At 37.9% G+C, this 23,058-nt stretch overlaps 3 protein-coding genes across 5 annotated transcripts in view; 1 reads left to right on the top strand and 2 right to left on the bottom strand.

Moving 5' to 3' along the window:
- Positions 1-20,594, bottom strand: part of LOC113128511 (glycine receptor subunit beta-like) — a 42,212-nt gene extending 21,618 nt beyond the window's left edge. The window contains exons 1-3 of one of the 2 annotated variants that reach the window (XM_026303893.2): positions 20,537-20,594; positions 18,825-18,904; positions 6,067-6,234 (exon numbers count right to left, since the gene is read on the bottom strand). The gene's annotated coding sequence lies outside the window, so the exon portion shown is untranslated. Of the gene's footprint in view, positions 1-6,066; positions 6,235-10,284; positions 10,386-18,824; positions 18,905-20,536 lie in introns of those variants that run through there. The other variant, XM_026303894.2, reaches the window with a different exon arrangement.
- On the bottom strand, positions 10,595-20,592 carry LOC113128512 (zinc finger protein 664-like). 2 transcript variants are annotated; one of them, XM_026303896.1, is made up of 4 exons: positions 20,537-20,592; positions 18,825-18,904; positions 15,329-16,453; positions 10,595-15,223 (listed from the first exon to the last, which is right to left on the bottom strand). In XM_026303896.1, the coding sequence occupies exons 1-3, from the start codon at positions 20,577-20,579 to the stop codon at positions 15,335-15,337; spliced, it is 1,242 nt and encodes a 413-aa protein (XP_026159681.1). In that variant the 5' UTR covers positions 20,580-20,592; the 3' UTR covers positions 10,595-15,223; positions 15,329-15,334. The 2 variants fall into 2 exon arrangements, with proteins under 2 accessions (XP_026159681.1, XP_026159680.1); XM_026303895.1 differs by having other exon boundaries at positions 10,595-16,453.
- A 1,500-nt stretch (positions 20,595-22,094) lies between the features above and the next one.
- Positions 22,095-22,578, top strand: LOC113128524 (histone H4-like). Its single transcript, XM_026303911.2, has one exon. It carries the CDS (start codon positions 22,192-22,194, stop codon positions 22,501-22,503), a length of 312 nt encoding a protein of 103 aa, XP_026159696.1. The 5' UTR covers positions 22,095-22,191; the 3' UTR covers positions 22,504-22,578.
- Positions 22,579-23,058: the final 480 nt, after the last annotated feature.

Raw genomic sequence — 23,058 nt, 5'->3', positions numbered from 1 at the left:
GCAAACCAATTAATCAATTAATAATCACTTAGGATATTCCATTACTCTGTCCACGCAAAAACAATATAACTATCTCATCTCATCTGTTATTCTAATTGTCCTAAAATAAAAATACTCTACTCCCTGAAAACCCTGATATTCACATGACTATAAAGAGCTTTGGAATCTCCCACTTTCTGTTTGACAGTCTGGACCTGTAACCTGCTGGTAAAATACAGGAGAGCAAATGCAAACACTTTGGTTGAATTGGTAACTAATATTTTAAAATATTAGAAATAAATTAATATGCATAAATATTTTATATCTATGTGTTTTTTTTCTTTAACATGTAATTGATACCATATATCCCTCCATGTGAACAGGGGATGGACCTGTTAAATATTTGCTCCAATTCTGTGGCTATATGAATGTTTGCCATGATCATCTTAAATTCACAATCTCGTATGATATGGAAGAATACGTTTTTAGACGTTATTAAATGAGATGACACCAAGTGTGCATTTTTACATGGACATGCTTTCATCAAATTCATTTGAAAAAAGTGTTGCCATTAGTCAATTCAGTTTCATTAGAGGAATTTGCACAAAAAATACACAAGCAGATGAACTATAACATAGAGCACAGGGTTTACAACAATAAATGGATCAAAACAACTCGAGACAGATTTAATACAATAACAAAAAAGGAGTGTCTCCATCAATAATAGATCTTTATGTTTCTTAAAATATTCAGCATTGACTAAAAACTTTGAAAATATTATCAAAAAACAGGCATATTCTGTGTTCAGATCCATTATTCAAAACTGTACTACATTCAATTGCCCAGTAACAGGAAAATTGAATGCAAATGAAAGGTTTTATTAGTTGTTCTACAACTAATGTAATTTATATAACATGTCCTTGCAGTTTAGCATATGTGGGAAAAACATCAAGAGCTTTAAATACTAGGATTGCAGAACATAGAAGTGCTGTACATAACAGAGATCAACGTAATCCGGAAGGTGTCCATTTCGCAGAGGCAAACCATTTTGTTTCTTCCTTGGAATATACTGGCATACAACATGTTATACCGCCACAAGGGGGGAATGTTAATATTCTGCTGTTAAAAAGAGACACAGATACAGACCCTCACACCTAGTAGCCTCAATCAAGAATATGACAATGTGTAATATAGTATATATAGTATTGTGCAGTAATGCAGTATTATATGCCCATTTATCTATATGTATAATTTGTATGTCTATAGGTTGACTTTTGGATTTGTAATTGTACAATTTGTTTGTCATTGTGCACAGTTGGTTTGTAATGATCCATATTTGGATACATTTACATGATATCTTGCATTCACATTGGGTAACAAATCTGCATTTGTGGGATGGAGTGTATGAGTTTTTTCACTGTGATTTTTTGTCTGCAACAGGTTGATACAATTTAGGGTTTTTGCTCTAATGGCTGACTGATTTCACCTGTTTTCCTGCTGAAACATCACAGCTCATTTGCATTGGATTTTAGGATATTTTGTAAGAATGCCACCTGATGAAGATCAAAAATTGATCGAAATATTGTCACTAAATAAATTTCTGGCTTTGGAGTGAGTGTGCAGGTGTCGTCTTTCTGTAGTGAACTCATTTGGATAGCCTGGCACCTACATAAGGGATGTGCGTATCACAATTTATTTATCTTTTCTAACATAGTGGTTGTGAACATGTTAGCATAATTGTTTCGGAGAGGTGTTAATTCAACTTCATGGATGCATTTTGTGCTGCATTATACAGATTGTTACTGTTATCTAGGCTAGCTTCAAAAATATCAGTGGGGTGGACCAAATAATAGCAACATTTGTCAATAGACATTTTGGATTAGACTACCTTACTTTTAGCTGGGTGTACCTAACAACTAAAGTGAGTATATGTAAGAATGATAATGAATGTGGTACTTTAAATGGTATTTGAACATGTTCTTATACTTGCATAAACACTCAAGGAACTTGTATTTAAAGGTCACAATAATCTTCCTAAGTTGGGCCCAGTAACATTTCTGGAACATTTCCAACACAATAGAGCTCTGAGATATTAATGTAAAAGCCACAATAAAACAGTACTAAGATGATAAATGTATGTACCTTATCATCATCTCTTATCTTGACTCCCAAAGCCAAATATACAGTAATAAAACTTTTGTAAGATGAGTTAAGTCTGGCTTTTGTGTACAAACAAATTACTACAAATACAAGCAAAACACTAACAGACAAGCAGTATTATTTATGCAACTTTGTTTTTGACAAGTTCTTTCTATATTTCTGTGGGCAGCTGTGTACCCAAGATGCATTTGGTGGAGGGTCTATATGACATCATACATGCTGGTAACACGTGGTAATTTCTTAGAGATAAAATTCATCAGATGCTTCCTATAGCTGCCATAAATTAATCTTCTACTACAGTAGCTCTTGAATCATCTGTGAGACCTCAGTTATGTTTAGACTGCTTCTCTCCCATAGATCTCTCTGAATTCATGTCAGTAGCTGCTTCACCTAAATCATCAACGTGTCTCTTAGACCCCATCCCGACTAGACTGCTTAAGACACCCTGCCATTAATTAACTCATCTTTATTAGACTTGGTAAATTTATCTCTAGTATCAGGCTAGCCTTTGACTGCAGTAATCAAACCCTTACTCAAAAAGCCTAGTCTTGATCCACGAGTCTTGGCTAATTATAAACCAATATCCAACCTACCATTTATTTCTAAAATCCTTGACAAAGCTGTTGCTAAGCAGCTACAGACCACTTACACAGAAATGAAGTATGTGAAGATTTTCAATCAGGATTTAGAGCACATCATAGTACAGAAACAGCACTCTCTCCCTCTCTCTCTCTCTCTGTACCTTCTGCAGGTGTCCCTGGTCCTGCAGCTGTATATTGCTGATGTGCAGTTACTGGTCCCACCAACCTGCAGTGTCTATTTGTTGTTTATTGTTGCTCTTCTTTTCTCTCTGCTCTATCCACTCACCCCAACTGGTCGAGGCAGATGGCCGCCCAAACTGAGCCTGGTTCTGCTGGAGGTTTCTTCTTCCTTTAAAGGGAGTTTTTCCTCTCCACTGTCACCAAGTGCTTGGTCATAAGGGATTTGTTGGGTTTTTTCTTTTTTGTAAAGTGGCTTGAGATGATTGTATTGTGATTTGGTGCCATACAAATAAAACTGAATTGAATTGAATTGAATTGAATTACTGCTGGCACAGCAGTCATGCAGTGACATACTAAAAGAGAGAAAAATAAAGTTCTGTGTAACAAGCTGTTGCCTTAAAAATGTTCTTGTCAACATTGTTATGGCTGTCAACAACATGCTAATATGCTATTACCCACTTTTCAAATTCAGGCAGACTGCCAAGGTCTCATTCAGACAGCTGAGGTATTGTGCTGCAGCAACATTTCTTAAAGTTATTTATGAACTGGTACTGGGCATTAATGTTAGTAGAGAATACATATGTTATGTTGGGCAGTGGAAAATTGAATGTACATGTAACTACATTAACTACAACTACACTCAGCAAGTTGAACCTATAAGAACCATCTATAGAGTCCATTCGGCTTGTCTTCTCACCGGTGACAAGCATTTATTTCCATCCAAACTGACAAATCTTCTATTTATGACAGAGAGGATAAACCAGATTTCTAGACATTTGTTCCCATGATGTTTAAAGTTCACCACCATCTGTTCAGCTTTTAATACTCTGTAGTTGGTTTTAATTCAATTTCAGTCTCTTTTGCTTCCTTGTTCGCCTGATGCAGGCCAATAATTTGACCTTTCTAAAATATCTTATCCACTTCCATCAGATACATCTTTGACATGGTTAAGAAATGGTAAGCTCCTTACAGCATCAGTTGTCAGATGGGGTTAAGTGAATTATAGTTAGTTCAAACATATTAATTACTGTAGTAGTTATCCGATGAAAGGCTCTTAAATTTTGCCTATTTAAATGCAAACTTTTTTTGGCCATGCAGTGTAATAATACACCACAAATAAACATTTTGATGTGTTAGGACCCACTGTTTTTAACTCTCCTTCCCTGAGAGTGTGTTTAATATTACAATATATGAGATTTTTCTGTATGTAGAGCCTTTTTACTTTTACCCTTTGTGACTGGAGCCGAACTTCCTCTGCCTCTTTCAGAGTGGAGGAGGATTGTTGGTGAAAGGGACATCCCATCAACTGAAAGGACTACACCACAAAAACTGGCTGTTAACCAAGGTTTCTGCAAGGCTGGTCTTTATGCTTGATTATGGGCCCAATTTGCTCTTTCCAGTGATTGTGGATTGTGTCAAAATAATTTTCAAGTGTGTGTCTAAATAATCCTCAAGTGTGATTATTTTAGTGATCCTTTCTGATCAGGAAGGCTCCAATGGAATACCTACATTAACCAATGAGAGTGAGCAGCCTGAGAAGTGTCACCAATGTATTGTGCAAGACATACCACAATAGGACTGGCAAGGAAAAGGCGTTGATTACAAAGTCACATTTGTTTCTGTGAAATCTTGTGTCTGTGGAATCACCAAAATAAAATTGTTACTACAAACGGCGGGTGTGTGTTTTCCTGCTCTGGTTGAATCATCTAGAAAACTGTCCTTATGTCTGTCTTGTCTTATATCCCTTGTATCCTGGAAACTGTTCTGAGTTCTGACTGATCTTTGGCATAGCGTCTACTCACCTTTTTGTACAGTATGAGCGATTGTCTAGTTATGTCATAAGATGTCACAGTCCCTGTTTCCTGTCTCATATCCTTTATTTTGAAATTATTTGCTATTCCTAATGTCCGTCTGTTTTACTCTGTTTGTAATCAGCCTGATTATTTTCACCCGTGTCAGTGTCAGTGTTGCATTCAGGGGGCAACTAGTGATCTGTACAAATTGCACTTGTATGAAAACTGCACCTGCCAAACCCTGCCAGTCAATGAAATGTGTGACAATGGAGTCATTAACATAGATGAAGTACAGTGATGAAATACAGTCTGTCATAGTAATGTTAGGTTTCAAAATGAGTACATGTATAGGAAGTATAGGTGAAGTATAGTTAGAGCAGCATCCAGAGCCGTTTATTCACTTTCCTGCTCTGCATTAGGTTGCATCCTTTCTTTGCCTAGCAGTGGCAATCAGCCAATTATGTGGCCTGGTTATAGTACTTGAGCCATAACACCATGTCTAACAACAAGTTCTGGTTTCACTTCGCTGATTTTGTGACTATGACTGTGAGGATACACTGTTTTCTAGAGGATCTTCCTTTCTTTGCCGTTAACACCCTTTCACATCTATTTCCTGTTAATGTCTGAACACTTATGTAAAAATAGGATTATATTGTGTGTGTGTGTGTGTGTGTGTATATATATATATATATATATATATATATATATATATATATATATATATATATATATATATATACACACACACACACACGCACAATGTAATCCTATATATATACACACACACACACATATATACAGAATATATATATATATATATATATATATATAGGATTACATTGTGCGTACACATTTATGAAATACAAAATAGTGTTCACCCAATCCAGCCACCATAATAGTTGCACAGGCTATTAGCACAGCTGGCCTTGAGGAGGTTAATTTAATCATGCAGAATCACAGTGAGAGAAAGTAGTGGGACAGGGAGAGGGAAAGTGGCAGAGAGGAGTGGAGGAGTAGAGAGTGGGGGTGGGGGTGGGGGGACTGCGGCGTTAGACTATACTGTCAAGATACGATGACACAGCTCGCTGAGGCTGTTGTGCACCCACTGACTTTGCTCTCTATCCGACCGCAAGACAACTCTAATAACTCATGTTAATGTAATATATGTCACACATATGAGCAAAAGAGGCACACAAGGACCGGACAGCACCAAAACCTTATAACGTTGTCCTCCAGTCTGAGGTAACATTATATTGCATTCTCTCTGATTTGCTTTCACTCTCTCTTACATGTGCATACACATACACACACACTGTGCCCCACGACTGCAACTGCAGAGGACAAAGACATGGCATATTTCTGTTGATTCTTACCTCTGGTTGGTCAGACCATCAGTTCTGCTGCATTACAGGGATTCAGTAGTTATACGCTGCGATTCTGGCTGGAGCCTGACTGTATGTCCTCTCTCTCTCTGCTGTGTTGTCCTGTGTGTGTTCCTTTATCTGCACTGCTCTTGCATTCAATTCCAAGTTCCTCTGTGCCTGCCAAGGGGGAAATGGCACAGTACTGTTATTAACTCACAGGTACTAACTGCTTTTTACGGATTAGTTTACCATGAGGTGGTAACAGAAAGACTAAATCAAGACATAAAAAAGACAATAAAAAACCAACCAATAAATTTAAAAATATACATAATAAAAACAGAGATGTGACAATACAGAGAAGAATTAAATGGAATCTTCTTTATATAAATACCATGCAATCATGGTGACACTTCCAGTCAAAATCTCATGCACAAAGAAGCCTGGGAAAGTTTGTTAATGAGCTGGACATACTGTTGTCTTCCATCTCTGAACATGACTGTCCATTCATAATACTGAAAAAGAGCATCCACCTTGATAACCCCAGATCAGCTGAATTTCTCTTTCTTGACCCAGTTTGACCTTGAATATGTCTAAATATTTTGACAGTCCAGTATGCCACCCTGAAATCTCTCAACAGTAGTCTTAGTTTATTATTTCCACCTTCACAACCATCTGCAGTACTAAGTCTGACTCATTACTAAATTAGGACTCTGCTTAAGGCCCCCAAGAGAGCTTAAAATGTCCCACAGAACAACTTGTACAGGCATGTACATGCACACTGTAACATGTTAACTGCATCTGATGCAATTACAGTCTGTCATAGGAAAGTTAGGTTTCTGGGAAGAAGAAGGCTTGTTGGACTTTTGTCATAAACACACATTAAAACTACTAAAATCAGTAAGATGTTATCATGCTTCAGCCCAGGACTGCTATAAATTAAATAAACCAATATGTAGTACTCTCTCGATGGATGTTCTCTTTGGGCCAAAGGCAGAGGTATAACCCTGGCCAGGTCACCAGTCCATAACAGGGCCACATATAGACAAACAAAAACATACACTCACACTCACTCCTACGGGCAATTTAGAGTCGCCAGTCAACCTGACCTGGCCTGTTTTTGGACTGTGGAAGGAAATCAGATTATGCAGAGAAAACCCACACAAGCACAGGGAGAACATGCAAATTCCACACAGAAAGGCCCCTATTGGGTTTCAAACCATGGACCTTCTTGCTGTGAGGCAACAGTGCTAACTATCAAGGCACATTGCTGCCGTTTTTGGTATGCATGTCTGAAAAAGCACTACCTTGATGGCCACAGTGTTTTGGAGCAAAAACAAAGAGGCTACATGGGAAAAAGTATGTTAATTAGTATGAGAGTACCCAGACTGTGTGCAATTTTGAGACGGTCCCTATCTTCAGATGAGATGAGATGAGATGAGATGAGATGGTTCCACTGTGTGGATAGACCTATTTGGACAACTGTCAGTTTGTTAATTGGATCACCTCCTGTCAGGAGGATTAGAGCCACAAGGGAAGTTTTCTTATTTTGCAAATCATGAATAAAGTTAAATGTCAAAAAAAGTTGAGATATTGAGATCAAACACAAAATGTAGTGTTGAGGACAGTAATGATTTGCAGGTGCCTACTGCAATTCTCTGTTGCCTGTTGTATCTGTGCCCCATTAAGCCCCATGGCTTTTTACAGTCCTTGTGCATGTGGTTAAGTCAGACTTAATCAACTCAAAGCTCAGGCTTAGGTTAGAGTTTGTTCAACCTGCTTTCTGGAACACACCTGATGTGTAATAAAAAGCTATTGAGGATTAGAATATCTGATATCAACCTGTCTAAACTACATGTAGACAGTTACAGCTGAGACTTAGACTAGAGTTAATTAGGTAATCACCACCAAAGACTGAAAAAAGGTGAGCAGCTTCTCATTGAGAGCCATACAAATACTGGCTAATTTTAAATGTACAATATATAATTTTGTGTGAATCTGGAACTCCAGATTAACCTCTTACCATTTCATAATTTAACGTTACTTCATATGTTCTCCCATATCACATGTGTAGAAATTGAAAAATTGAAATTGTACATGCATCTTAGTATCATCATGACTTTTGAAATGAAATGAGTTGATTTTGAAGGAAGAAATGATGTAGGTTGATCCTTTGGTCATGCTCCCATCTAGTGGTTTCACAGTGGTATTACACATGGATTTATTCCTTTCCGCCCCTTGCTGTCAAAATGGCAGCATTAGTCCACATAATTCTTCTAAAACAGGAGTTTGCATTTAAAGATTTTTTGTAGAGGTATGTAACCACAAAGAATAGAACTACTGAAATAAGCACAATGTGTTGATTTGTGGATGCCCATCACTCACTTGTGAGGATTAATGCATAGGCTGGGCTAGGCAGCATCCTAAGGGCCCCATGTGGTCTGGGGCCCTGGATTGCCTAGACCTTTTTTTTTTAGTAATTTGAATTTGTTTTCAAACTATCAGTTTCACCCCTACAGGCCCATAAGAAACCTTTTTATAAAATTAAATACTGGGTAGATGTGACCATGTTTGTAAGGTCTGTTTTGTTTTGATTTGTCTCTGCTGTATCATTCTGGCTAGACAGTAACTAGACATCATAGCTGCAAAATGTCATAAAGAAAATATGATAAGGGAGCCCAAAAATGAAAATCACAAAGGCAGAAGTGTGACCAAGATCTAATAAAGTAAATTGACTCGATATTTCAAAACTTATGACTCTTCATCTAGCCAGAAGATAAGGGGCACTGTAACTTGACCTTCAGCTTTAACTAGCTCTAGCTTTCACAAAGATACCAGGCAAGCTGTACAGATCCTGCCATGACAGCTTCACCTGTTGTTAGAGAGAAAACATAAGAGGCTGACAGTGGAACAATGGCAAATCCTGCTACCTATAGATCAGACCCTGCATGTTGGGGAGAAATTGTTGAACATGAGGGCATGGATTAAAATGGGCCAAAAAATTTAATTGCAGTACAAAGATGCAGATATCACAGGCTGAAAAAGACAACACAAACACCAGAAGAGGTATTTTAAAAGTGGCAAAAGGAGAAACTGTGCCAAGACACCAATTGCTTTTGTCCCCTTTCAAAGGCAATGTGTTTTGTTTTGCATATAAATTATTTCAGGACAGTGATCATCTGCATTGGCTGCAGTGTCTAGTGGCTTGAGAAACACATGTGGCAGATGGCAGATGTTGCACACAGAGACCAGGTCACACCCATGTACAAGAAATAAAGTTAAACTTTTAAGAAAGAAAGATAGGAGGTTAAAAAGTAGGAAGAAGAAGAAATAAAATTTAAATTAAGAAAAGGCTAGTGCAATAGGAGTGAAAAGATTCAACTGTAACTGTAAGCATAGCTTTGACACTGGTGTGACACCAAACATGAGGTACGTACAGATGCACAAATATGCATGAAATGTTATTGCACAGTGGTTATTTCTGTCACTCTATGACATTCGAGTTCATTAGAGTGACAGCCTGGGGGAAGAAACTGTCTTTGTGCCAGGTGGTTTTGGCGTACAGTGCTCTGCAGTGCCTACCAAAAGGGAGGAGTCTGAACAGTTTGTGTCAGGGTGCAAGAGGTCTGCAGAGACACACCTTCCACATTTCCTGACTATGGACAGATCTTGGATGGAGGGAAGATTGATGATCCCCTCTGCAGACTGGATTGTCCACTGCAGTCTCTTCCTGTCTAGTTTAGACAGTGATTGAAGTGCAGAGGACAGACCGTATGATGGCGGTGTAGAAGGTGACCAGCAGCTCCTGTGGCAGGTTAAACTTCCTGAGTTGCTGCAGGAAAATGTGGTCTATGTAAAGTATCCTGCACATGCACAGACCATAGACAAGGGGTCTCCAACTCCACTCCTGGAGGACCACTGTCCTGCTTCTTTTACAACTATCCCTTCATTCTATTCCAACTATAGTTGAAAAACAAGTAGGACAGTGGCCCTCAAGGCCTGAAGTTGGAGATCCTTGCCAGAGACCAAAATAGGCATAGGCCTACTTAGAAACTGAAGTACAGAAAAAACCCTGTGGTAAGGGTTTGCTGTAAACTGTGATGATTGAATGTGGATCTTGTGTTACTTTAATATTTTGGAAACGTTCACTTAACTTCATGAAGACAACCATATTTTCATGAAAGTTTACTGTTAACAGAGATAAAACCTAAAAATTGACCCCACACTTACTGCCAGAGCAGAACTTGAACCAGGCCCAGTTTGGACAGCCATCTGCCTCAACCAGTTGGGGTGAGTGGACAGAGGAGAGAGAAAAGAACAGCAACAACAAACTATATGCAGGATAAATGGGGCCAGTAACTGTACACCAGCAATAAACAGCTCCAGGGACACCTACAGAAGGTACAGAGAGAGAGAGAGAGAGAGAGAGAGAGAGAGAGAGAGAGAGAGAGAGAGAGAGAGAGAGAGAGAGAGAGAGAGAGAGAGAGAGAGAGAGAGAGAGAGAGAGAGAGAGAGAGAGAGAGAGCCATACAAACTTTTATTTCATACCTATTTATTTCAGCATTTGTTTTACAGCATGCTCATATATTCATTATTGTTATAGTAATTGAACTTTGATAGTATCACTTCACTACTAGATACAAACACTATACACAGAATATAATACAGTCAAAATTGCATTATGTTGTTAGTATATGCTAACTTCATCTCATTCACCACTTTGTACAAACAGGAAATGATACAAGAGGTGCTCTGATCAACCTAGCTGTGCCTCTGGAAAGCTTCTGACATTTCCATATTTGAAAACAGCAAGGAGAAAGTATGTTCCCGGTGCTGTATCATAAACACACTCACTTTTCAGATGTTTCCTGCTGAAAGCTAAACTTGCACAGATTAACAATATCCATTAAACAACTAAATACATACGGAGTACTATCGAAAATGTTCAGGATTTACAACTCAGGATAAGGAATGGGTTCTGGTCCTACTTTGGTTCCAGTTCTGAATTGATTAAATATCCAGATATGTTAAGCTTCACAACCAAATGAACTTCTTTTCAAAATGTTCATTGACTTTCTCAGTTTAGTTTAGACTCTTTGGTCAGACATTTCCCAAGGGAAAAAAAAAACTGATGTAAACATTATAAAACTCTAAATATTATATTAAATGTCACATGCCAATAGTTTGAAAAGAAATGGACTGATTTACATAAATCAATGAAACAACTGCAGAACGCAGTACTCGTGAAAAGGTACTACTGAATGAAAATAGTTTTCATTTAAATATTCCAACATAAGAAAGTAAGAACTTCAATTAATTTGGATAACATGATAAGGGTGCCTGCCCCTGGTCTTAGTGTTACATCAGATTCTGTGACCTGTAGCTGTACAACCAGTTCACCTTCAGGTAATATTAAGTCCATTGTGCATGCTAAACCTCAAAGATGTATATTTTTGACATGCACTGAACTCTTAACATAGAATAAATATTACTTTTAATGTATCGGTTTCACTTCCACACCTGGCAGCTAGTAGTGTCTCCTGTCGTCAGTATATTGCTAACTTAGTAATTGGTCTTTAATGCCAATAAAAACAAATATGTTATTAAATTTGACAGGATTCTTAAATATTAAGATATGTATTTTCTTCTTTAACTTTAATTTGTTTTGAGGCATTGCTGAGTGATATAAAACTTTTTTTTTTTACATTGGACTACTTAAACAGATTCAATAAGGAATTTAAATATACTTCAATTTGATAAGCAAATTTAGTACTGGATTTAAACTCAATAAAATACCATCAACCTTCATCCCTACTCAGGAAAATCCACAACTCATGAACTACACTGTGATGGCAACTGTTAATAGCTGATATTTTAATCCTTTAATTTCAAAAGCATATGTTTCTAAATTAAGCTTTTCTTTACAGCAGTGGAGCATTACAGAAAGCAGATTTTAAAAACTCAGAACCCTGAAGTCTTAAGTTGATGAACTCTGAGATGGGAAACTCAACGTTTTCAGTTTCAGAACAGCTGATCAGAGTTAGTTCACCTTACTCTGAGTTAGTTAATTTTGATCACCATCATCATCAATGGAGCTCAGATACAATGATTCACCATGGCAGAGAGAAAAAAAAACAAAAAAAGAAAAGAAAACATCACTGCAGCAACAAAGGAGAGGGATCTGGCCTGGGTAAATATTGCAGCTCGCATCAATGTATAAGTTTTAAAAATAGTTACATTAGTCCTTTCATTTACCACATACAAAACTTAGCTCTTTTCCATTAGTAGCCTACAGATGAAAAAGTGATGAAACGTGACTAAATTTGTTTAATTTAGGTGCCATCCAATTGGTCAAAAGCCAAAATGAGAAATAAGATCATACAAACAGGTAGGGCAAACTGTATATGCTCCTTATTATAACCTAATTTGTTTTAAGCACATTTGACAAATTAAACATTCAGTGGTTTTATTTCAACATTCACTGGCTTTCGCTGAAATGCAGTTTTAACACGTGGGCTATGTTTTAACATGTTTTCAGTAAATCCTTACAATGGTCCTTGACATTATATTTATTTAATCCTGACATTTATAACAGGAGTGATTTTATAACAAAATTACAGTTGTTCTAATAGGTCTATTCACACAGTGCCAGTGTAATAAAAAAAGAGGTGCAGCCTATAGATTTTATATTACTGTAACTGTTTCTCCTGACACAAACATCTGAAAATGAATACACTCCAATCAGCACTTCGATATGAACTGTATAAATGAAGAAATGAAACGGCATGTCTGACAGCTTCTGCAGACTTAAGAGGAGACAAAGAAAACCTGCCAGCAAGTAGGTTAGTTTCATGGAGAAAATTACCACAGTAGCTGACTCAGTTTAAATGATCTCTGTTTCTGGAACAGAAAGTTTCCTTCAACTCAAGGTAAAACAATTGTGGAAGTAATATGAAGCCAAATCTTTTGAGAGAGCACAAACCCAATTTCAAGAGCTACTCAGTTTGCAAGTCAGTATTTGAGAGCGAGCAGGGACAGATTTGAGCGAGCAGGGTCTGTTGGCATGCTCTCATTTGTCTCTATGTGGCCCTGTGATGGACTGGTGACATGTCCAGGGTGTACCCCTGCCTTTCACCTGAAAGAGAGCTGGGATAGGCTCCAGCAGATCCCCGTGACCCTGGTTAAGGAATAAGCGGGTATAGAAAATGGATGGATAGGCAAGTTATTTTATGCCATAGTGTATCTGTGGCAATGAATCATTTTCTAACAAGTCATGTATCAATATGAATTTAATTATTTGTATCCACATGGAGTAAGATCATATCGTGTAAATCCACCCAGCCATATCAGACATCATTAGAAGTCTGAAGGTGGCATTACACTAAGTAGTGACAATGAGTCTCATAATGTAACAATTTTCATTACAATAAGTATAGTAACTAAACTAACTAACTTTAGGATAATACAAAGAATGATGGTACTCTTATCTCCATCTGTTGGCTTTTAAAAACAAAAAAAACAAACAAAAAAAAAAACACTTTCTCAGACTTTGATTTGAAAGGAGGGGTTGTAACAGGATGACCCTTAATTTCTAGGTCAAATCGAACACACAACATTCTGCTCTCACTCTGATTCACGGTCTGAGGTGTCAGACAAATGTAACCACGAGCAGCTTTGAATTTTGCGAGCATGCTGCTCGGTTAGATCATGTTACACTCATGATTATGTTCTACCTCAAATGTGCATTTGCCTCTGATCGCTCAAATCTTTTCGCTCTCAAATGCTGACCTGCAAACTGAGTAGCTCTCAAAGTTAGGTTTGTGCTCTCAAAAGATTTGGCTTCAAATTACTTCAATAAACAACTTTTGAGGTTTCACTGAACCTGTTTTCTGGAATTACTCCCTGGACAAATAAGTTAAAAAAGTACACTTTCTGTTGCAAAGCTAAAGTTTGAAAAACACAGTCAAGCTAATTCTGCTGCTTCCAGTTAGAGCCTATAGAGCTAGACACCTCAAGATGAGAAAGAAGAACAAAAACTGAAAAGGACTGTAATTAGGCAAGGTAAAAAAAAAAAAAAAAAAAAACATGTTAACATAGCTGCCACTATGAAGAAAGCTCCTGGATTTCAAAGGCCTGAGGACAGGCAGAGGCTGCTCTTTTTCTGTTGGGTAAATTGTTGCTATATTCCACTGAAAGCCAATATGGTCAATATGATGCAATTAATCACTTTGGTAGCACTGCATGATGTAGTTCCATTAGCCTGTTTACTAAATCAGCTTTCCATTGATATTGAATTGCTAGTTTGCAATGACTTTACCTACATTATATATTGTGGTGAGAAAGTAACAGAGTACACAAAGACTTATATATCTGGATAAGTAGATTTATCGGACATAAAAGAATAAGCATGTTTTTAAACTTTTAAAATTTCCAAATCTGAGTTTCTAAATGATACAAAGATGGTCTGCAACAATCTACTTGAGTTATGACTTTACTGAGTCTACCTTACCTATTATAAACTGACAAACTGGATTTTGCCTCATATCCTCCTATCCTATCCACAATTACCACTATCACTGCGATGGTAATACATGTTCATGAATTCAGAAGGGTGTAGTTATAAAACCCGCAGTGAAACAACTTGTGGATTCATATAGATACTGTTTAAACTATAAACAATCCACTATAAATGCAGAATATAACTTGAATGTCTACAAATCCTGTGGAAAGACCAAAACAAGCAATTGTTTGATCTTACTTTTACATATTGTATACTCAGTCAGCCACAGAACTCCACTGTCCTAAAACTAAAACTGTGTCACTGAACCACACCATGGTTGTTTCCCAATTCTGTTACCAGTGTTCGTCTGTGGTCAGTTGACCCAGAAGTCATTTTGGTCCAGTATATTAAAGTTCGTCCCAAAGCTCTCAGTTCTGCAGTGAGGAACAAGGACCAAGAAAGTTGCCTAGAGGAGCTATAACTAAGGACACATGAATGCATCCTTTGCAAAAGTCTGTTAGAGATTGAAACCTCTCTATATCGGAAATCAGTTTGTGATAAGATACTTCACATTAAGGATCGGTGGAAAGGACATGTCATGTCTCTTAAAGAATGTTTCCCCAGCTCCTCTGCCCTTTTTTCTCTTCCTTGCATCATCGGTGGGCAGGACTAAGACATAAAAGGACGCAAGTGACAACATGGATGCCATTAGTGGAATTAGGAAACACCCTATTGTAGTAGCTGACATGCTCCTCCATTATCATAAACACACACTATAGTTTATTTAGTTGTTTGCTCTTGGTTGTCATTTGTTGATTCTGTTGTTGAGCAGCTCAATTGTTCTTCTTTGCTACATACAGGTGAACTATCGTCTTCTACTTCAACACAGCGGTGTTTCTTCAAGGACTGTGAACGTGTAAACAGCCTCTTACAATGCGAACACCAATATGGTTTCTCTCCAGTGTGGACACGCAGGTGACGACTGTAACTATATGAACTGTTGAAACATTTCCCACACTGGTCACAGCTGAATGGTTGTTCTCCAGTGTGGATTCGAAGGTGGCGCATATAGTTACTCAAGCGACCAAAACCCTTCCCACATTCTTTACACTGGTGCGGTTTCTCTCCAGTATGGGTTCGTACATGCTGTTTGTATGTTTTCGAGATAGAGAAACTTTTCTCACATAGTTCACAATGGAATGGTTTTTCTCCAGTATGGATCCGCAAATGTGATTTGTAATTACCTAACTGAGAAAAACTTCTTCCACACTGGCCACAGCAGTATGGTTTTTCTCCTGTGTGGACACGCAGGTGTATCTTATAACTACTCAAGTCACTGAAACTTTTTTCACATTGATTACACTCATATGGTTTCTCTCCAGTGTGGTTACGCAGATGCAAACTAAAATGTCCTGACTGAGTGAAACCTTTTCCACAAAAGTCACACTGGTACGGCTTCTCTCCACTATGGCTTAGCAAGTGTCGCTTGTATGAGCTTAAAAAACTAAAACTCTTTGGGCACTGGTCACAGGAGTATGGCTTTTCTTTAGTGTGGACACGCATGTGTATCTTGTAAATGCTGAAATAACTGAAACTCTTTTCACACTGATCACACTGATATGGTCCAGTGTGGTCACGCATGTGTTTTTTGTATGAACTCTGGTCATTGAAATCCATCCCACATTGGTCACAGCAGTATGGTGCTTCTTCAGGGTGGGTATACAGGTGTAGCTTGTATGCATTTAGTTGGCTGAAACTGATGCCACATTGTTCACAGTGGTATAGCTCATCTGCAGTGTGGGTGAGTTCATGTCTTCTTAGACTACAAATCCGACTGAAAGATTTCCCGCACTTCTGACACTGATGAGGTCTGCTTCTATCATTGTCTGTTTGTTTCAACTGAGAAAAGCAGAGACAGAAACAAAGGTCAGACTGGAGAACTTAATGAAATTCTTCAAGCCATTATGATACATTTTATGTAAGACTAGTACCTAAATCAGGTAAATTGTCAGAATTACTTTAACAATACCTGCAGAAAAAAAGGCCTATTTTTAACAAAGATTTCTATTTAAGACCAACATTTCTTTTCAATTGCCCAATTTAGAAAAAAAAAAAAAAAGACTTTTTTCATCCTTTACTAAGAAGCTGCAATGGCTTTTTCATTTATTTCTTTTCATATGTGAGGGACAACAGATTGTGACAGAAGACAACAAAGGATAGGGAAAGGAAGTGAAAAGATTTCACTTTTCTTTTAACTGGTAGGACATCCCTTGTGGTGCATATGGCATATTGGCAGTTAGCTCCCTTGATAATGAGCTCACTTGAAAATTTAGTCAAACAGCTAATTTAGTATGCAACTACTGCAAATGAAGAGGACTCATGACCAGATGGCTGTCAGTTTAATCTTCAGACCAACAGGAGAAATCTGGCTCAGGGAAAATGCCTGCCTTCTGCCTAATCATCACCAGGTATGAAATCATCACATTAAGGTATGAATGTGTGTAACTGTATGCTCAGGGCATTTCTGGGATCTCAAGTGACGCTACCCTAAATAAAGATTACGCTTACAAAAAATAGCCCTTAGCTGCTGATGTAAGTTTTAATTAAATTGTAACATGAGAAATTAAAACACTAACATTAGTTTAAAGCAGAGAACCTCCTAACATTAGGATATTGAATCACAACCACAGACAGAAATAACAGAAAAATGCAAACAATCATATGGCTATCATTCTCTTTATACATGCAACACAGGCTCCAGTACATGCTGACATTTGCATATGACAGCATAATGTCATGGTCACTTCCCTTCTAGTTGTCTTTAGAAAACAGCAAAGTAATGCAATGCCATCCCCAGCTATAACGGGGTGATTTTTGTAGACACAAAGCGGTTGTGAAAATAGCACAACTCACTGAAAAAGTTGGCAGACGCAGTACATTATTTTTATTGCTTAGAAATCAAAGTTTTGTTTTTTTAAGAGACATAATGTCTTAATTACAAACAGAGTAAGAAACAATGCTCTCAATATCAGGTAGTGAAAGAGGCTTGACCGACCAGCATCTGTGTTTGTATAGGCTGCCGCTCCGATGTTCGCTTTCTCGTCTAGCTGCAGGAACACCTTGGTGGTGCTAAGCATTTGTTCGTTTGTACCATTTCAATCTAAATCCAATACACTTTAATGTGGCCAAAAAATAAATAAATCTTGAGGCACACCACCAACCAAACCTGTTACAAAATGACTGTAATGACTTATTTCACTACATTTTTTTGTTAAAATTTTAAATAAAAACTAAATGTTGCATTTCATGTTGCTATGGCTTTTTGGTGTCTTCATTCAACCTGCAATTCCTTTTGGAATTGTTTCAGTGGTTTCACCAGAATTTGCTTGCATATCAAGATCTTGATTAGCAACACCACAAAAGTCTGCTTAAGGTGACTTTCAGGATTGACAAATTGTAGATTTGGCTTTTAATGTTAAACAACTGGAGAATGTTTTGACTTTCAGTCTACAAAATGAAAGACTCAAAGCAGAAGTGCTTTGATATAATGTGAGTGTATTCCTGTCTGTTGTTGTACTTTAATAGTTAATTAGTGTTACAAGTGTACCTTATACTGAATTTACTATTAAAGAGCAGCTGACAAGCCAGGATTGGGGATGTTGCATTGCAGGAATACACAATGTGAAATTTAAAAAAAAAGTGGCATCTTTGTTTTCATTGAAAGATGGCTAAACTGAGTGTGCCAACTTACCACTGAGTCAACAGGGAATCATCCTTGTATACTAAAAATCATGGTGGTGGACTGTTTTTATATTAACAGGGTGGTTGCATCTAAACAAAGTTCTCTGCTGGTGCAGTGAGTTTACAACCATGAAGTGCCGGTCATACTGAGCACTTACAAGAGAAGCACAGTGAGGGCTGTACAGAGGCATCAGTGATCAACAAAAAACATAGCCTGATGACTTTTTTAAAATTTATTTAAGTCATTGTTGAAATCTATTTTATTCTATTAATCTAAGAATGCTTTCTGTGGTCATAAAAGGGTAAGTCCAGTAATGTCCAGGACTGATCTGAAAATAATCTCTCACTTTATCCTTTGAGACTGTGTGGCATTTCTTAATTTTCATTTCACCCCATTTATTTTTAATCTACAATTTTAGAATTTTAAATTTTAGTCTAGAATAATACTTTTTGCGTGTTTTGTATGTATGCTTTTGCATTAGCCCTTAAAGCCTGTTCCTGGCAACATAGTGGGTAAAGTTAATTTCACCTCTTCTGAAGAACTCATTTCACCACCTTGTTGGTTCTCCATCCTCCAAATGCTTTTCCTCCTGTCAGCACGTTTTGGCTCTGAAATAGTAAAAATGTAGTCAAATATACTGGTAAGAGCAGGTACACCCACTTCATATACACCCACTAAACCAGCAACAATACTGCAGCTACAAGTGACTATAAGTACCCTGGCAGTGTTCAATAATGAATCATTAAGGTTGACCCCAAAATTTTAAAAATACATTCAGATGTCTGTTAGGTCCAAAGAGCAAAGGTTTATGCAGCTTGATACAACACTCCTCCCTTGCTAAAGGTTATAATGTTGCATTTGTTGAAGCTATTTTAGAGGTTTAGATCATTTCAAAAGCTGAAATTTCAGGAGCTATTAAGTTATAATGTGAGAACTGTTGTGTTCCCTTATTCCAAAATAGAAAAGTACAGTGAAAAGATATAGTGCCATTACTGCTGTCTTTAGATTCATAGAGCCACTACTGACAAAAACACAACAGCAGAAAAACAAACTGGTCTTTTTTCATAATACACTTTTCAATGTATTTTAAGTATCTGTGCCTGGATGTTACAACATTTTTCACAGCTCCACCAGGATACAACTGAGATTTAAGCTATAGGGTATAAGGCTCAAATCACGACAGAGGCCATAAATTAAATTGAGAAAGTTGCTATATAAATTTAGCTTGATTTGATCTGATCATTTTTACCATAAACATCTGCCTTATATCATGTATGAAAAAAAACAGAAGTACCTGCTTCCACTGAAAGTCCATTTATATAGTAGATGAAAGTGAGAATACAGGAATTTACATTTGAACAATTTCTCTATACAATCCGCTCCCAAACAAAAGAATGAAAACTCTTGAAAATGACTTGGCATTTTAGGACAGATGGCCTGCTACTATGAAACACTGCAGGAAGTTACTCATGCTAAATGCGTCTCCTTTGGGACTTTCATTAAAGAAAGAAAAACCCACATTGGTCACTGAAATAACTTGAAACAACTTGAAACTCAAAAGTAATACTATTTAGTACATTTTTATTTAACTAATGAAAATCAGACACTGCTTTTAAATTTTGGTTCAACAGAAGATTTTTTTTTTTTAAAATGCTCCAGTTTGCTCACGAGGAGTGGGCCAAAATACCTGTCAACAGGTGCAGAAGTCTCATTGAGCATTACAGAAATCACTTGATTGCAGCAATTGCTTCAAAAGGTTATACAACAAAACATTAAGTTAAGGGTACCATCATTTTTTTGTCCAGGTCGGTTTCAAGTTACCACTAAGTTTTTCTTTCTTTAATGTAAGTGTACCACCAATTCTGTCCACGAGTATATATCAGCGTTAAGGGGCTTTGATATATTTCAGCTTTAAGAGGCTTTGATATATTTCAGTGTTAAGGGGTTTTGATATATTTCAGCATTAAGGGGCTTGATATTTTTCAGCTTTAAGAGGCTTTGATATATTTCAGCGCTAACAGGCTAAGTGTGACTTTTAACACAGTTTGATTTTAGCTTGAACACTAACCAGCCTAGCACAGGGCTAGCAGCAGCCTAGCATTAGCGACACGCTCAGGCTGACACAAACCAGGCTGCGATAGTTACACACTTATACTGCTCGCCGCTGTAAAATCCTATGTGCTGTCGGTAAACACTGACGAAAACACGAACAAACCCACAAAGCAAACGGACACACGTACCTCTTCCTCTGCCAGGCTCTACTCTGCTAAAAACGCCACGCATATGACGCCATTTTGGGAAGTGACGGCACAATGACGTCACTGCGTAAAGCATTGTGGGATGGTTTATTTAAGTCAATAACAACAACAACAATAACTAATAATAAAAGAAATGTATTGGGGAAAAGAGTGTAAAACAAATGCAATGTGCATGTGTAAATTATGACTCACATGCATGTAAGGTCCGTGCAGGAGAGTGCCATTTGTTATTCAGATGTAACATGGATATTCTGTAATATGTGTTTACGTTGTGTTTAGTTTCAGTAAGCCGCATTGATTTTCCTTCTCCACACCTCGAAATCTAACTACTTTATTCCTTTTCACACGACCTGTCCAGGGTGTATGCCTACCTCTCGCCCGCAGATAGCTGGGATAGGTTCGGGGAGTTTCTCCTTTCGTGATATGTTCATGTTAAAGTATGAATTTTTTCATGATTTCAATATACTGTATTTTCTCTATATACCAACATTTTCTCATAATAATGTAAGAGGTGGAGGAAACTTAAATCCAGGCACAATAATTACTACACAACGTAACATTTGAATGCAACTCATGAGCAAATACGCTGCAAATGAACACATGATGTTTCAGACACAACTGACAACAGATGAAGTCAGTGTGGCTGCTGTTACTCAGACCGAACTGTGCAGGGCGCACATTAGGGAGTAGAGAGGATCCCCGGCTGAATGGTGGTCTAACTCTCGAAATAAGGGTCCAGGTGTTGGTTTTGTAAAAATTTTGTGCATCCAAACAGACTGAGCAAAGCTTGGTGAACACACCATGGTGAAAAATAAAGTGTGTTTTAATACTTACTCCTACTACAGAAAACACTGGATGACTGTCTGGGTCACAGAAGTTACTGACTGTGAGCAGATGACTACTGACTAAAGCCATTGCCTGATAGAAGAAGGTCCGAAGACTGGTGTCTACTTGCTTTAAAGCTTCACTAAGTCCATTTTTAGTTCTGACAAAGTTGCTTCCTTGGTTACATCTGATTTAAAGTACTCCTCCTCTTATGGCAGTGAAGCAACGAAGTCCAAGTAACACTTAATATTATAGCATTACTGGAGTGGCATAATCTCTATCCCACAGTTCATAAAGATGTTTAACTGCTTCCCTGTCATAATCACTTTAACAATGTCCTTTGTCACCATCTTGCATGTATCAACATCACGCCTTGTGTTGTGATGGGATTTCCAATTTCCACAAAGACATTCTCTTTCATGCTCTAGTGTATATAATTCTAACATTTTAAATTTTCAATGTAGGACATTTATTTGTAAAAACAATACTTACACACTATACAAATAAATAAATATTGTGGAACAACCCATAAAAGAAGATACAGATAAATCTGCACCAGTTATAGACAACATTCATCTCTGCCTATTTTATCTGTATCACACATCATGATATTTTATGAGACCTGGTGTCCCTGACTCATGCTGTTGTTCAGTAGGTGGCGCCATTGAAATGTGGAGTTAATTGAGACATAAAAAGCCAAAGAAGAAGAATAAAACCTCCGCCCCTGTCTTCTACTACGTCCTCAGAAACCCTTCAAATAGCTGAAAGTCCAGCATACCAAGCTGTCGAGAGTTAACTACTAGACTGTGAAGATGAGCGGAAGGGGCAAAGGTGGAAAAGGACTCGGTAAAGGAGGCGCTAAACGGCACCGCAAAGTTCTCCGTGACAACATCCAGGGCATCACCAAGCCCGCTATCCGTCGTCTGGCTCGTCGCGGTGGTGTGAAGCGTATTTCTGGCCTGATCTACGAGGAGACTCGCGGTGTGCTCAAGGTTTTTCTGGAGAACGTCATCCGTGATGCCGTTACGTACACCGAGCACGCCAAGAGAAAGACGGTGACCGCCATGGATGTGGTGTATGCTCTGAAGAGACAGGGCCGCACCCTGTACGGCTTCGGTAGTTAAATGGTGTTAAAGGACTCAAACCAAAGGCCCTTTTAAGGGCCATATACTTTAATAAAGAGCTGGGTTTCTATGTTACAGGGTATTCTTATATTACTTCCTGTCACAAACGTACTGTAGGCCATCGCTCTGATTGATGTGGTCTCTCCTCAGAGACAAAGATCTTACGCAGCCTTTCAAATCAAGACAATGGAAACAAGCCCCGAACGATGCACGTTTGTATTTCTAATGACGTTTTTAAATCAGTGAAGGTACAAATGTAATATCCACCTGCTGTGTGGTCTTTGTCAGTACGTAATTATTACACAGTAATATGGTTTTAGTCTTTTCTTCTTTCTCACCAACTGCGAGAGACTGCGCGGCAGCTTTGACAAAAGTAGTGCAGTTCAGCCGATCACGGAAGCGGAAGCACACAGCTGTTTTTGTATGTACCTCATATAAGTCAGCAAGCGAGGTAAGAAGGAGAGCTACGCTATTTACGTGTAGAGACGTTTCTTCCAAAGCCATGAGCATCATGAATTCGTTTGTGAACGACATCTTTGAGCCTATCTCAGCCGG

This window comes from Mastacembelus armatus, chromosome 1 (assembly GCF_900324485.2).
Source record: "Mastacembelus armatus chromosome 1, fMasArm1.2, whole genome shotgun sequence".
NCBI classification, from domain to species: domain Eukaryota; kingdom Metazoa; phylum Chordata; class Actinopteri; order Synbranchiformes; family Mastacembelidae; genus Mastacembelus; species Mastacembelus armatus.
This window is presented reverse-complemented; position numbering and strand designations above follow the sequence as displayed.

Excerpts from the sequence above, each read along its gene's own strand:
- LOC113128512 (XM_026303895.1), bottom strand. The coding sequence starts at position 20,579 with ATGCGTGGCGTTTTTAGCAGAGTAGAGCCTGGCAGAGGAAGAG. Across the intron at positions 18,905-20,536 it reads AGAGCCTGGCAGAGGAAGAG|AGCCAAAACGTGCTGACAGG; the intron begins GTACGTGTGTCC and ends TTACTATTTCAG. Across the intron at positions 16,454-18,824 it reads AAATGAGTTCTTCAGAAGAG|TTGAAACAAACAGACAATGA; the intron begins GTGAAATTAACT and ends TGCTTTTCTCAG.
- LOC113128524 (XM_026303911.2), top strand. The coding sequence starts at position 22,192 with ATGAGCGGAAGGGGCAAAGGTGGAAAAGGACTCGGTAAAGGAGGCGCT.